Source organism: Mercenaria mercenaria, unplaced genomic scaffold (genome assembly GCF_021730395.1).
Source record: "Mercenaria mercenaria strain notata unplaced genomic scaffold, MADL_Memer_1 contig_2224, whole genome shotgun sequence".
Taxonomy (NCBI): domain Eukaryota; kingdom Metazoa; phylum Mollusca; class Bivalvia; order Venerida; family Veneridae; genus Mercenaria; species Mercenaria mercenaria.
This window is the reverse complement of record NW_026460269.1, coordinates 8,561-24,593: the sequence shown is the minus strand read 5'-3', so window position 1 is coordinate 24,593 and position 16,033 is coordinate 8,561. Positions and strand designations below refer to the sequence as shown.

The window sequence follows — 16,033 nt, the reverse complement described above, 5'->3', positions numbered from 1 at the left end:
AAGCATAATATTTAATGATGAACACTGTTACTTATTAATAATATTTTTGTGTTCCTTTCGTGATCAACACTTCCTTAATCTTGCAGGGGAATTTGTTTGGCTTCATTTTGTTTTTGATTGGGCCATCGCTTACCGATTCACAGCTCGTTGATTATGATCAATATTCACGCTTCTTCCTGAATGACAGATTATATCGTTTGAAAAATGCAAACTTTTATAAATAAAACAAAGATATGTTTGCATTCATGCACCTGGGGTCTTTCTCCACAATCAAAAGCTGGAAAGTCGCAACATGACCTGTAATTGGGTCGGTTTGACGTTAAACCTAACAAAACCAAAAAATATATAATTTCATGTTTGAAGTTGTTTACAAAGTTTGGCTTTGTTATCTACTTTTAAAAGATCACATTATGTAGTCACATATAACAAGTATTCCTATGTATACGGAAATTATTTACTGCTGTTTAAGAGTATATAACATTACTGTTTGGTAAACATCTATATAAAAATATACAACAGTAAGAGAGGAATACACGTAAACGTGTTTATGTTCAAAAGAAAATGGCTCAGGTAAGTTCAGTTATTAAGATTGATCTTTTTGTATTTTTATCAAGTTCAAAAAGGACGCAAAATGAACAAATGAACACGTTCTAAATGTTTTCCATTGGTTCTAATTTTTATTGTATTGATGTAAATAATTTCAATAATTTTATACCATCTGCCAAAGGAGAGTGCCGACCTCACATGTTGTAGTAACTCGTCATTCAAACCTATACACTTCCAGTTTTATAATCTACTACAAAGATATTTAAATTATGTACTTGTACATTGAACAATGTAATACTGTTGTATTTCATAAAAAAGAAAACTTGAAAATATGTTATTCTTACCTGTATCCACCTGTAAAAGATGTGACTAACGAGCCAGTCCGTGAAAACTGAATGTAAAATAGTTTTTCTTGTAACTTGTTTAGTCAATTTAGAACACGATTCCTGGAATTCTGCAAGCAGGAGGTTCATATGTTAAAAAGTGCTGTCTTTGAAACGTAACTATTTTTCCCAATTCAAACTCGAATCGTAAGAGAACACAATTTAACACTCAATATTGATATTTTACACAAATTCGTCTGATATGTATTTTGTTTCTTAGTATATTGATACCATAATGACTAAAAAGATTTTGAACAGCTTTACTACAACAAAAACAATTGGTCTGGAAGAACAGTATGGTCCTGATTTTGTCCGTCACTGATCTCGCTTTGAAAATCCCACAAGCTATCTTACGCAAGGTCGGTAATTCTATCAAGTTCGGTGGTTCTACCAAGATGTAGGTTTATGCCTGAACCAATGCCCGGAGGGGCAAATAGGGTTTTCCTCCTCTACGAAAAGCTGGAAATGTCACCACATGATGAACATTATGTCGATGTGACTCTAAAACATAATAGCAAACTTAAATGGACTGAGCCCGTTTATTAGAGATTATGAAATGTGCAGCACCCCCTAGCACCGGCTTAAGCGGAATTCTATTATAGTAAAATTTAATGCTCTCCATGGTCCCAAAGGACCAGAAAATATAACAACAACACTGAGTCCAAGTAAGGGGAGACTTTTTACAGTCGCCACACATAAGTACTATTGTCATAGTTATATATTTCTATACAAGATTTTTAAGGTAACAGACCTGAAATGTGTCCAAATTCCAATTTACGCTGCGTCGACTATCATATAACAGTCCATAAAAAGATCTGAGAGAACAGGTGGAGAACTCTATGATAGGTAGTTCTTAAATCCCACCAGGAGTGAGGTGTTTTGATTTCAGTCTTCTGGCCTGTTTCGTCGGGCCCGTAAGTGTGTTTCCCTTGTTGTTCTGTCTTCTGCAAAGGCACTGAATACGTGCGTTTAGGTACTTACGGATTGCATTTATATGGATACATACATGAGCATTTTTGCATTTTACATTACATGCCTTCTGTGGCCTTTCCGTATGTTAGGGTGTCACCTGGGTGGGATAACTTTTATTTACACTGTCTTGTGATATTGGAACATGGTGGGGGGGGGGGGGGGGGGGATAAGTGTGAGGTTTTGCCACTGACCGTTCCAAGGCGGTGCCACTCTGTGTTCCTTTGTTTGTTTGTCTTGTCCTTGTGTGTTTGCTGTGTGAGTGTGTTGGTCGTGTGCGTGTCCGCGTGCCGGGTTTACGTTTGGGGAGGCTGCGTTCTAAGAACGTGCTTTTCCCTGTTTGATACTATCCTTGTTTTTTTACAGTCAAATTACGATATAATACATAAAAAAACAACATCAACAATAACTAAATAACTTGTGACGATACATTGCGATGGCGCAATAATACGACACAGAAACGTAAAAACATGATGTGAAGAGACGATATCAATATTGCACTTTCGCATAATGTTTTCATTTTGTCGCAATTGTTATCGCTTAACCTAAGGGCGAAAATGCTATATTGACCTTTCATGTTATCGTCCTTAGGTCCTAAAATTCGTACGCAAATACACAAAGGTTTAAGCGAAAGCGCGAAATTAATATCGTACTATCGTACTTTCGTAATTTCTCCATAATTTCGCTCCTACATATCGTATTATCGTATTATCGCCGTGTCACATCGTCTCACATCATATTTTGATACATTTGAAAGTTTGGCAGATAAATTATATTTTCTTCTGAAATTCAGTTGTTTATATTACTTCACAAATATTATCAATTAGATTGTTTCAAGTTCAAAAGGTTATTATGACTATGTTTAATATTGAAGATGAGTATAATTGTGACATTGTCTCTCTCTTGAAATAAAGTACAGAAAATATAGCTCAATGCTCACATGTTCAAGAAATACAGACTGGCATCATCGCCAACTTGTCCATGTGGTGAGGGAGATCAGACTGCGAAGCATATACTTCAGAGATGTAAAAGGTATGACCAGGAGCGAGCTGCGACTTGACCGATAAATACCTCAATCCACCAGAAACTGTATGGAGGCATTGAGGATCTGCGGCAAACCACAAGTTTCATCGAGGCTACTGGTCTGACAGTGTAGTCGCGAACGAGAAGAAGAAATATTTATTACATGATTTTCAGTGAATTAGCGAAATATTAAAGACTCGGTGAATATATCTGTCATTTTCAAATATATTTTTCACTGGTAACAAACTATAAAATGGGTAAGTTAGTCCAAACATGAAATTAAAAGAAAATTTGTTTACATATAATATCAAAGTTTCTTTCACTTATGATTAACATGTCTTACATTTTCACTTGCGGCTATGCCACTCAACAAATATCCTCTATATATTTACAATTACAGTCTGGAGTTCTATGTTTTGTTACAATCATGTGTCTCACTATAAGACGATCTGAAAGTCATGATGATTACAACAACGTATATGACGGCATACTGGACTTTAAATGTGCATCTAAAAAGCAGGCAAGTGCGATGGCTTTGATATAAATATACATGTATGTGTACGTAAGCATTCGCTGTGTGTACATGTGTGTATGCACACGTGTGTGTGCGTGTGTGTGTGTGTGTGCGCGCGTGTGCGCGTGCTTATGTGTGTGCACGTGCAGGTGCGCGTGTGCGCGTTGTGTGTGTGAGTGCGTGTTTGTATGTTTAACGCAATGTGTTTTGACTCTAACGCGGGAAAAATGGTGATATTGTATGATTAATACTTGATATTTGTTTTCCTTATTTATCAAATATCTTATAAGTTTATAAGTTAAGTAATCTAGTTCAACGAGTTCATAAATCTATTCATTAGTTAAGTTAAGATGGAGCATGGCAATTTATGTTCTTCTGTCGTAAGGATATAGTTTTGGCGTTGTCAGTCCGTCCTACCGTTCGTCTTTCAGTCCGTTCATTTGTCCTTCCGGAGCCATATCTAGAAAGTGGCTGAGAATATTTAAATAAAATTTCATACACATTTTCACCACTAAGGGGTTATGCGGCCTGTCAGGTTTCAGTCAGATTGCCCAAGTTACACCAAAGGTATTGCCCTTAGAAATATCTTGTGGTAACTATATAGGGCACTATAAATATGACAATGTCTGCTTCATAACTTGTGATTTATTTGATCTAGAACTATAAAACTTTAACTGAATTTAGATCACCATGATGTGGTAGTGCACACACAATTTCGTCAGGATGTCTTCAGTAACTCCAGAGTTATTGCCCTTTTATTTTTTTAAATCCACATATTTGTACATAACAAACTTACCAGTTGGTAGAATTTCATTAAACTAATCTTTCATTATTTTCCATACATTTTTTTTTGTAATTCCTTATTTTAAAAATGTTCAAGCGTTCCATGAATATTTATATATTATAACTTGCAAAGTTGTACCCTTCCCCGCCTGGCTCCTCAATCCAGTCACCCCAACCACCCTGATCATGCAGCATCCCTCCCCCTACCCCAACAATTTTTTTTTTCATTTTTTATTTTCCATAAATATAATTTATTATCAACATGTGAAGTTTTGTACCCTCACCCGGTCATCCCTATCCCAGCCCCCACCCCCATTATTTTTTTCATTACTTTTGGATTCATTTTTCTAAACCTTCTATGAATATTTATGAATATTTATCAACATGTTAAGTTGTAACCACATCCCGCGACCACCCCTGTTCCAGAATTCTTACTTGATTGTGCTCTTTTTAAAGGACATATCGGTTCTTTTAGGTTCAAATGTACATCGACACTTGGTTCCAAACTACTTCAATAGAATATTTCATACTAGTTACACTTCAAACTCACATTTCAAATAACTCCGTACAATTATAAAAGCTAAGCTTATTACAGTCTGTCAGGATCAAGATGTTACATAAATTTATTATCTACACTTAGAACATTTGTTTTCTCTTAAATTGACCCTGACTAATGAAATAATTTGCCTCTTAGCAACATTCTTAACTTCTTGCCGGATATATTTCTTTACAACATCTCATCACAAACCCATTCGGTGGGGGATACCATTTCATCGAATTTGCTTTTTTATGGTACGTCTCACGTGAATTTCTTTGCTTTGACAAAAATTTTGTCCTTTGTTAGGCTATTAGCTCTATATACAGTGTTCATCATGATGGATTTGAGGACAGAAGATTTCGCATTCATTGCGGAGACGTACCGGGTGTACGTGGTCGGAGAAAGTGCGAGGACTCAAGTAAGTACAGGACTCACAGATTCAGAATTCATTCTGTTTACTTCATTAACTGAATAACATTATTTCATGACTTCATATATAAAATGCCGGTCCATAGTTTATGCTATCGACCTTTCTATTTTTAAGAACTAAATTTTGCTGGGCTAAAGTCAAAACTTGAAAAAAAGACATTAAACATTATTTCTTATATCATGTAATTGAACACTAATACAATGGCCTGTCAGTCAGTTTGACTGATTTGACTATTAATAGTACATGTAAATACTAAATATATTAACTCTCGGTCCACCGGACCTCGAGCAATAGTTTTGCTGTTTACCGGCATGCCTCATAGTAAGTCTATATTATATAGCTATAGTGAGAGGCACAAATAATGGCAACTAATCAAACGCTTAAGAAATGTAATATTGTTTTCGGAGTTAATGCAAAATGAACGTCAGAATAGGATAGGCAAATCCATGAATCGCGCTATCGATCCATATTTAATTTGCCAATCTTCTTCTGTCGATCATTTCGTATGAACTCCGAAAATATTAATTCATTTCTTATGTTTACAATATGCATTTCTTTTGCATTCGGAAACAAGTTTATATTATAAGTTGCACACATTTTCATACAAAATGAACGTCATTACTTTCAATGGAAAAGAATAGGGCGAATGTAAATATTTTGGATGAAACTAAAAAGATTGTGCTAAATAAATCGATAAAACTAACAATAATCGATTATTTAGCGATGCTGTAAATAATGAAATTACTATAAGCATCGGTAATGGCTTCGCTTTGTTTTGTAAAACTTACTTTATTCAAATAATTCGACCTTAAGACGAGAACTTCAGAGTTAAACACACTTCTTATTTCGATTTCAACACGAGGTTTATCCAATCGTTTGTGCTCTCCTAGCAGAAAGTAGTATATGTGCTCTTTCTTTTACTTCTGTTTTACTGCCAGACGATAAAACTGTTGTAAAAATTTACGATACAGTTCGTACACTGTTTCAGCAAACTGGGAAAATGATTTGGACGGTCTGTTAGCATTCCAGTGTAGGTCAAATATGTACATTGTTGGCATGCAAAGTGAACACCGTAATGGGCGCGAGGACAGAAGATGGAAGTTTCACTGTTGTGGATTTAATGGTAATGTTGTGCATTCCGTGTATATATTGTTACCTTGGCAACAGTATCACTTACTTAACTAAAAATACTGTATAGTATTCATGTACGTATCATTGTGATAGTCCTGGAAGTGGTGAGGAAGCTATCCAGCTGGTTTACAGACAGTCGGTGGTTCTACCCAGGTGCTCACTCGTGATGAAATATTGCACGGAGGGCCACTTGGGATCCTCCTCCGCCTTCAAAGCTGGAAAGTCGCCCTATGACCTTTAATTGTGTCGGACATATAATATATCGTTAAAGCCAACTAAAAATAACATAAACAGCGCAATATATTCCAAGCTAATCCATGGGCTTTATGAGCCATCATCATCTACTTGTCGCATTCATTGTCTTGAATCTAAGGATTTTCCGCGTATTCACTATCTCTCATATGTATTAATCTATCTTATTTCAGACTTTCATCTATATGATTGTGAGTTTACAGAATTGACCAATAATTACGACGGAGTACAAGACTTTACAGTACCTGAAGGAAAAGTTATAAAGGGTGTCATTTCTATCCATCACGATGGCCGAGAGTAAGCGTCATCTCCTTAATTGAGCTGAAGCTATTAAAACGTACCAAAACAATAGATAATCTATAAATACGTTTCATTTATATGTATGAACATATGTACGTTCAGATTTACTAAATTCCAAACACAACTTTATTAAATCATTATAACTAGTTATCATCCTATTAAATGTCTAATTATTACTTTGTCTTTAGCTGGTCCAAATTGAAAAACCACTTAACCTCTTTCCTTTGTCTAGATCTTTTAAGTTAAAATACAACAGATGTATCTGTCTTTGTTATTATCCAAATACCAAAGAAGGTGTACAAAGGAGCGTTAGTCCCCATTCCCTACCCGATATGCCATTATCATTTACACTAGATAAACACATCTCAGAGCTCCAGAATACACAATCACAGCTGTTCAACTGGATATGAATCCTTGATCAAAAAGTTCCTATATGTTATCTTCCTGGGTAGTATACCTAGATTCATCAATATCCAAATAACAAAACAACTTTGAAAACATGCCTGGAAAATTATACAAACAAGGCAGTCTGAAAGACAGTTATATCCCCCGCCGCTGTTATGGATAGTGAAAGGGTTGATGGTATTGGGTAGAAACTTGAAGTTGTTACGTATATCTAATAGTCCATTTATGAATGAATCTGTTCCAATCGATATGCTGAGAAATCTTAGGAATAAGATTAATATAAACATCATGAGTATATTACAGCAAAGTCGTATTAAAATCCTTCAAGGGGTTTAGGAGATACAGATCGGACACAAAATGGAAGGCTCAAATCTATGACTTTGAGTTGTGACCTTGACCATGAAAAGCCTTTAAGGGATTTAGTAGATTCAGAGCGGACAGTAACCAAAAGCTCATGAAAATCCTTCAATGGGTTTAGGAGATATAGAGCGGAAACAAAACGCAATGCTCAAACCTTTGACATTGAGTTGTAACCTTGACCTTGAGACGATATGGTCTTGATGAGATCATTATTTGACCAAAGTTCCATGAATATTGTTCAAGGGGGTTTAAATTATATGGAGCGAACACAATTGTTACGGACGGGCGGACGGAAGAACGTACGGAAACCATTCCTATAACTCGCCCCCATCCCCACCACTCCCTGCGGGGGATCATTGAAGTTAAAGCAATTAAGTACGACATTCTTTAACTGAAAAAATGAAATGAATCCGCCAAAACTATCACATTCAACAGTTTTGACCTTGACCTTCCTAGTTAGACACAGAACAATAAACATTATACACACAATTCGTAATAATACATGGTCAGCTAATAAAACCAAACGAAAAGCCCGGGGGTACCGTGATCGAACGGACTGTAGCACTAAACTGCAGGTGGTTTAAAATCTATTTATCAAGTAATTTACTTCACTCATACTCCGATTCTGTCCCCAAACTACCATCCTCCGGAATATATAAAATCACTTACAACAGACATTAACATGTGATTCCGTAAGTTCTCACTTCCTTTCCAGCAGCAGCTGACAGTTTCTTAAAATTACAGTGCAATATAAGTAGCATTATATATTGCAATATATTGCTTTATGTACGGATGGCCGCAGTGACATTATCCGTGAATACGTATTTTCTTTTAATGTTATTTCTGTGATATTTCATTGCTTCATTTGAAATTGGTTTACATACTTTCATTTCAAATAATGTGTAAGAAGTGTCTTTCTAAATCAACACATGTAGAATGCTTTGTGATATCATAGAGTCCATTGAATATCTTTGTGATTGAATTCCACAGCAGCAATCTTTAAGTGACGATGTGGCGGCTGTAAAAAGTCTCACCGTGCTTGAATTTGATGTTCTTATATTTTCTGATCTTAGGGAGCATGGAGTCCATTCAATATCTATGTGATTGAATTAAGTTGGTGCTAGGGGCATGAGAGGTGTTGAACATTTATTACCTCTCATGAACAGACTCATTCAAACCAAGTCTGCTATTATACTGATTGGTTGGTTTATGAGTTTCCAAAGGGTATATTTATTATTGTTTCTTTCAGGGACAGAATCTATATGTACAATGTTTGCAACATCAAGAGATGGTAAACATGAATCAACTAGGACAAGACCAAAGTGACATAAACCGATGTTATTGAAATAGACCTTAGAATAATGAAACAATTGAATTTCTTCAATTCTACATCACCTTTCAAATGTGTCTCTAGCTAGGACTTGTGTGTGAATCCTACATATTGTAAAGACAACTTGTGTATTTTATATATAGATTTTCTTCTTACAGTATACTTTAACTGTCTTTGTTTCATCATTTTCTTTATTACTAGCGATTTATGGTACACTTTAATTTATAAAAATGGTTACATAAATCTGGAGTTGTGTTTTTTCAACATGAATTTTTCGTCAATAATTTCAATGTTCAATTCCCTGTTTGTGTCAGTGCCCATTTATAGGTTAACATATACACGTTTTGAATGGTTTCATTATTATTCCTCATTGTTTTGCATTGCAACATACACTCAAGTACTTTCAAAACGCCTCAGCCATGTAAGTTTTTCTTTTGTGATACTTGAACTATTATTGCAGTGGGGGCGGGGGGGAGTAAAATTATTTTATTTTTTTAAACTGAATGCAGCAATTATGTAGAGATAGAGAGATTTTCTTTGTTTGTGTTATTATTTCACTTGTTGTGAGACATGAGTTTGACACCATTTTGTATCCTTTTTACTCAGATAGAAACAAACAAGTTTTGATACAACAGTGTGAATTAGCAAAAAAAAACAAAAAACTGTCACGTGTACAATACCGTTATTTTGAGAAGGCTGTGACTAAAAACAGATCTGGTGCCTGCGATATATTACAGACTCCGGTATGTCCCGGATTCAAGCAATTTGAACAAATATATCTTAAATGTCTATATTTTGTAACCATGGTCATACTGTCCCTAACCTTTAGTCAGTATATTATGCATATTATACACTAAATGCGTGCGGACACGCAAAACATTGCGTAATTTGCCGTGCGCTCCAATTGATAATCATTCAGGGCATGCGCAGAACGGATGCACCAGATCTTTAATGAGAAACATTGTTTTAAGTAATGCCACTAGCAGGGGCAATCTGCAACAATTCCATTCTAATCAAACTATAATGTGTGTATATAGACTGTTAAAAATTGAAAACAATCATTTTCATGTCGTGATTGTATTGTCAATAAAGTGTCTCTTGCTTTGTCATCACTAATTTGGTTAAGTATTTATTAATATGTTTCTGTACTAGACTTGTTAGAAACACTAATTGCTTTGTTGCATGATAATCTTTACTTTTTGTATTTTTGACATTATCTATATGGGATTCAACATGTAAATTTGATATCAAATATACATTTAACTGTATCATTATACATGTATACGAACTGGAAATACTTTTATATCCAACATTGTTTGTGCGTCAAGGTGCTCCAAAGGTCATGACATGACGTCATTTACAGTGTAAATCATACTGGTTAGAATTAGTCGATGAAATAGCGTATAGTGAACAGTTTATTTTACCTTATTTAAAGATTAACATTAACTGATAAATGCAAGAATTTTGAATAGCAGCAAAATTCTCGCGTAATTTTAAAACCTCTTAATTTGTCAATTATAAGCTGTACGTTTTTATAAATCTTGAAACCTAACAACGTTAACATTACATTCCATGGAGCACCTAGACCATATATGCAAAATACAGCTTTATAGGTTTTAATTTAAAAAATAAGTCTTCTGTTTTGACTGTATGTTAGCTTTTTTGTGTTAAAAAGAACAATTTACATGAAACAAAACTTTAAAATGATGACAATAATAGTAAAGTAGATAAGACTAACATACTCGATCTTTCTTTATATCCCATTTCGTGCATGCCGAACAATGATATTAAAGAAGAGATTGATTAATTAATAACGGCTTTGTCATTTGAATATATTTTATCTAAAATCTTCTGTAAATAATTTGTGCAGTGGTTTTATCCATGACTTTGTTTATCTATTTTACTTATGACTTTTAAATATAAAGTAAATTTCGAGTCTACCATATCTATATACAGGAGACGTCGTACAGTGCCATACATTGTAATCCTCCGTTTCAGGAATTTTGTGCCGTATAGTTCGCCAATAGGAATTTAGTCATACATTAAGATTTGAACAGTTCTTTTGTAAACGTTGCTTTATACATAGGCACTGTTTGCGAAATTGTTCTGTCGGCACTCCTGCCCAGGACAGGTAGCAGTACGAGGGTTTGGGTCGGACAAACGTTGGTGGCATTTTACATATACATGTATATAGTCTTCAGGCATACATCTATTAACTTGAATAAGCAGAACATAACATAAAATTTATTAAGTGTTATGCATTTACAGCACATCGACATAAACCAATATACATATAAATAATAGCATGATCACGACAATATTAATTAGCGTTACAAAATGCAGTAGGTCCTAAAAAATCATAAGTTCCACATGACACCAGAATTTACTGTTCTATGATTCATATAAAGTCTGCTTATTAGGATTTCTATGTCGTAAAAAGAAATGGTTGATAAAACAAATCAGTTATAGGGATTGCTAGTGACCCTTCAAGGAAATATGTGCGGTCAGTATGATAAGTATGAATGGGCTAATGCTTCCCCTTCCCCTATTTATCATACTGACGCCACATATTTCCATAAAGGGTGATTTAGGGTCACTATCAAACCCAAATGATTAGTAATGTATAGATGCATGTATGATAGACATAAGCACAAAAATGCATAAGTTAATCATATGAAAAACTTAACAAAAACGTATAAAGAAACACAGTGGGACGCCTCCGCGTTCAGTGACATAAACATCATGCACCGATTAATGTTGTTACGACATATTAAGCATAAAGGATCTTTCAATATGAATAGAACAAAGACTTCTTTTCATCTTTTGTTGTGTCGTAGACAAAGTGGCTTCTGTACTAGTATGTCTCTGCCTTTGATACATAGGACGTTTGAATTTTGAATAAAGCAAAGACGTTTTTTCATCTTTTTTGTTACAAAGCTTGATGAATCAGTCAATAGTGAATATGGCAAAGTACAAATAAAACTCTGATGTTAATCTTTAAATAGATTTAAAATGTCCGCCTTGCATCATTTCCACGCATGCACACCCACAGCTCTAAAGTGCATGTCCAGTATACTGTACTACCAGGGAAGGCGTTGGTCTAGTGATTAAGGTGGCAAAGGCCAAACACGTAGGACCAGGTTTTGTGACCTACTTGGATCTCGCCTACTTTAAAGGTGCGGACCCAAAAGCAATTAAAATAAACATCAAGTTTGCATCGCAAAGGGGTTGAAATGAATTAGAATAGAGTATAAACTAAAACTAACACGAATAACTTAAACATTTACTCAGCATGACATGTAAATCACCAGTTCCTTAAATAATAATAACATTTGACCAAATTACAACCTTATCACAGCATACGGAAACAGAGGTGTTCTAATGATTCCTGAAATAGGATTTTGGACATGGCGTAAAATATCTTTGATCTTTTTTAAGTCAAACCGACGTATTTATTTGTCATATGTGACGTGACTTTCAGCTTTTTTTTATTTGAAACATCAAGGGTGACCATTCGCTGGTTATTTCAGACAAAGGTGGGCATCTGAGTAAAACCATCAACCTTTAGTAATCAAGCATGAGTGCTTCCTCGTATTCAATGATTCTACTTTCAAAAAAGACTGAAACCCAGTGTCGAGGAGAAAGTGATTTGATGTAAGCCAGCTTTAACAACTCGGCTATAAAGACTTTCAGTTGTTTAAATTACTAGGCAAGTGCATCACTTTCTTATTCTTAGTTACAGTTTAATAATATCTGTCATGTGTTTACAAATCGGATAGAAATATCCGTTCCGAGGCACCTGCGCATTGGGCGGTAATGGGGCTTGCCGATATCTCATTGAAAACAAACACGAGGTCATCACTTTATGAACAGATGAGTACGTCCCTACTCTTAAATCAGATACAATTGTCCTTCTGTTGGAGCTATTTTCAAGTTCAGGTATATCTGACGACGACATGATGGTACAGGTTGAATCTAACCCTGTTAAAGGGCATACTTCAGAAAGCACAAGACATGCTTCTGAAGTGCAACAGTGTATTCCATTGCCTTCCGTTAGTGGCAACAAAGCCTAAAGCACAGATCACAACCCGAAAAGACAAAAAGAAATGTTCTACTAAACAAAAACGTGGTCCTGATCGTATGAAGACGGATAAAGTATGCCACCTGGATTTGTTGAAAAAAGGGAAGAGGATAAATTCAGGTCTTCCGCCCGTAGGCCTAAGAAAACATCAAATCCATATAGCAAGGGTAGTTTTATAGATTGGTCATATTCCGATGACGATTTCGTATAGACATTGACTGAAAAATAGCATGTACATAGCCAGTTGACACTGCAAGGAGCAGTATTATTCTGTACTCACAGGAAGTGTGATGAACTACAACGTGTTTAGTTATGTACAGACTTTTACAATTGTATGCGTAGTGAGCGTGAATAAAGTAAGTAACTAAAACTGTTTGAAAAGACACTAACAATAGTGTTTACAACGACCAGCTGTTATTGTTATTGTTAACAACAGGAGGATTAATTGTGGGTAAGTCTTTTTATATAGTTCATTTTCATTTGATATAAAAATTATAAATTAAGCGTCTGGATGATCCAAATTAAAGGAAAACATCATATTTGCACCATTTTGTTTTCTGAAAAACTTATAGTCCCCGAAGGGATTAAAACAGAATAATGTCAAAATGTCAAGCTGCAGATTTAAATATCGTCATAGATTCAATAGAAATAGCCAGGAAATATTGTTCTAGGAGTCTCATAGCATAATAAAATGGATGGAAGTTGGAACACAACTGGCTGAGCTGGGAGTTGGAAAGTAACTTCAACGAAAATGCTGGCAACCGTAAGGTTCAGTTGATGTCTTGTGATAATTAACTAAGACAATAACCAAGTAAATGTGCTGTGGCCAGCAAAATTTTCCAGACGATAGTTAAACAATGAAAAGTACAGGAGAGGAACCAGCTGCATGAAATTTTGGAAAGGCCAAGCAACCAAACTGTCAAAGGTATCGGTAACATTTCTAGGGCATTATTATTTCTTCTTTTGCTAACTTAATTATAGCTAGCCTGTTCTATATAGGATTGTCTAGCTGTACATGACTCGTGTATGGCTTAAGTTTATGTATAATCCAGTTATTGTAAAGGCAGAAAAGGGAGGTATTTATAGAATATATTTCAAGGGAGATTATTTATCTGGACAAAAGGAGTTCGGCACTGTGTGTGATATAGAGAAATATATCACAGATGTTTCTCAGTATTTCATCAGTTAGCATAAATTAAAGTGCTAGGACTGGTCGACCCGGTGTCAGTATAATGTGAGTGGGTGGGGTATTATTCATATATTAGAGCTTCTATCTAAAATAAACGCCGTCGTTTATATTAATTGTTGAAAAAGACGTTAAACCCACATACCCAGAAATTATAAATATTTAGCATTTGAAATACTGTCATATCAAAAGGGAGTAATTACAATTTTTATAACAATCAATAAAACATACATGGACATTTTTGTTCTTTAAATAAATTTCTAACATATTAATATATGAAAAGTAAAGAATGCCATAATGTGACTGACCACCTTAAATACAACAATTATAACGTTAATGTCTAAATTAGTAACAATCTGTCATAAAAGTATATTTCACATTCAGTTTACGTAAATTTGATCTATACATAGGGTGTAAAAATATGTTTTAATCGAATGGTTTGTTTGCAGTTTTTTTTTTCTACAATTTATATATAATATTCAAACTACAATTTTCAAAGATACGTAGATAAATTAAATTAAATTTAATTAAAATTTCTGAGTCATGTATTAAACCTTTACATTTTCCATATAATTATATATACATCGTAGGTCTACCTGTTACACGTTTTCGACACAAGCACAATGATATACCTGTTTATTTCTGGGGCAGGTAGTTGAATTTACTACAGGCTTGCGTCTCATTCGATGTCACCTTATCTTAGATTTTGAGTTTGCTGTAAACCTAATTAACAATCGCAAAAAAGCAGAACCTCGGCCAATATTACAAAAGGCAGAACCTCGACCAAATCGCAAAAGGGACTCGCATACCCTCGACCAATATTGCAAGATGTGGATAGATGTCGTTTGGTAGAGGTCTCTCACATTGCTTTCAACTTAAATTCATCTATGTTTCTAATATATTATATTGCATGTATACCTTAGTTCGGAAATTCGATAACAACTAAACTGAAACATTTGCGGACAGATTCAAATACAGCTGATAGGAAACTGAAGCACTGGCGATGAGATTCGATCAGAACTGACAGTAAACTGAGGCACTGAACTGAAGCAGTTGCGGGAGAATTAAGTAAGATTGTAGGGATAATACACGTTTTTTTGTGTATTAACATCTGCAGAAGTCCGCGGGATTGTTTGTGACCGAAACCCAAGGGCTTCTGCAGACGTTAATACACAAAACAAACGTGTATTGATTCTTGCATAAAAAAAACGTTACACGAGGTCTGAATGCATTGTTTTCATATGTGATGACTTTACGATTCCGGTACATTCTGAGTTACTATTCGGTTGTTCTTGGAAACGGTATCCATAACCGCGGGGCACACATATCAGCAACACTACCAAAAGCGTGGCTTTAAGGTTTTTGAGCATCTTATTTTTATTTCTAGTTAATACAAACGTTACATTACCCATAATTGTGCATATAACTTAAAAATTTGATTAACAGGAACACGAATTTTTTTGAGTACGTACACATTTAGAGTACGGATGAGTAAGAACGTAGTGAAGCTTTCAAATGTTTTATCCGAATTCTTCGCGAAATTAGATAAAAATATTCCGACTGTTACTTACAAAAATCATTAAAAAGATACCTCACACGCAATTCTTATACATTCACACTTATCAACATAAAATGAATCGACTCCGACTTCTAAAAGGGGATGTAAACAAGGGTGGAGCGAGTACAGTTTTGGGTGCATTTGGTTTTGGTAACTGACACAGCAGAACATACTATGGATTAGATTGCATCTTTTATGCTACAAGAAGAGAATATTATGGAAGAACCAAGACGCAGATACCAGA

The 16,033-nt window shown here is 35.0% G+C and overlaps 1 protein-coding gene across 2 annotated transcripts; it reads left to right on the top strand.

The window, feature by feature from the left end:
• The first annotated feature begins 414 nt into the window (after positions 1-414).
• On the top strand, positions 415-11,879 carry LOC128552275 (hemagglutinin/amebocyte aggregation factor-like). Of its 2 annotated transcripts, none has more exons than XM_053533304.1 (6): positions 415-570; positions 3,322-3,441; positions 5,063-5,174; positions 6,175-6,309; positions 6,743-6,866; positions 8,884-11,879. In XM_053533304.1, exons 1-6 carry the CDS (start codon positions 562-564, stop codon positions 8,927-8,929), a joined length of 546 nt encoding a protein of 181 aa, XP_053389279.1. In that variant the 5' UTR covers positions 415-561; the 3' UTR covers positions 8,930-11,879. The 2 variants fall into 2 exon arrangements, with proteins under 2 accessions (XP_053389279.1, XP_053389280.1); XM_053533305.1 differs by lacking the exon at positions 415-570 and adding an exon at positions 2,101-3,121.
• Positions 11,880-16,033: the final 4,154 nt, after the last annotated feature.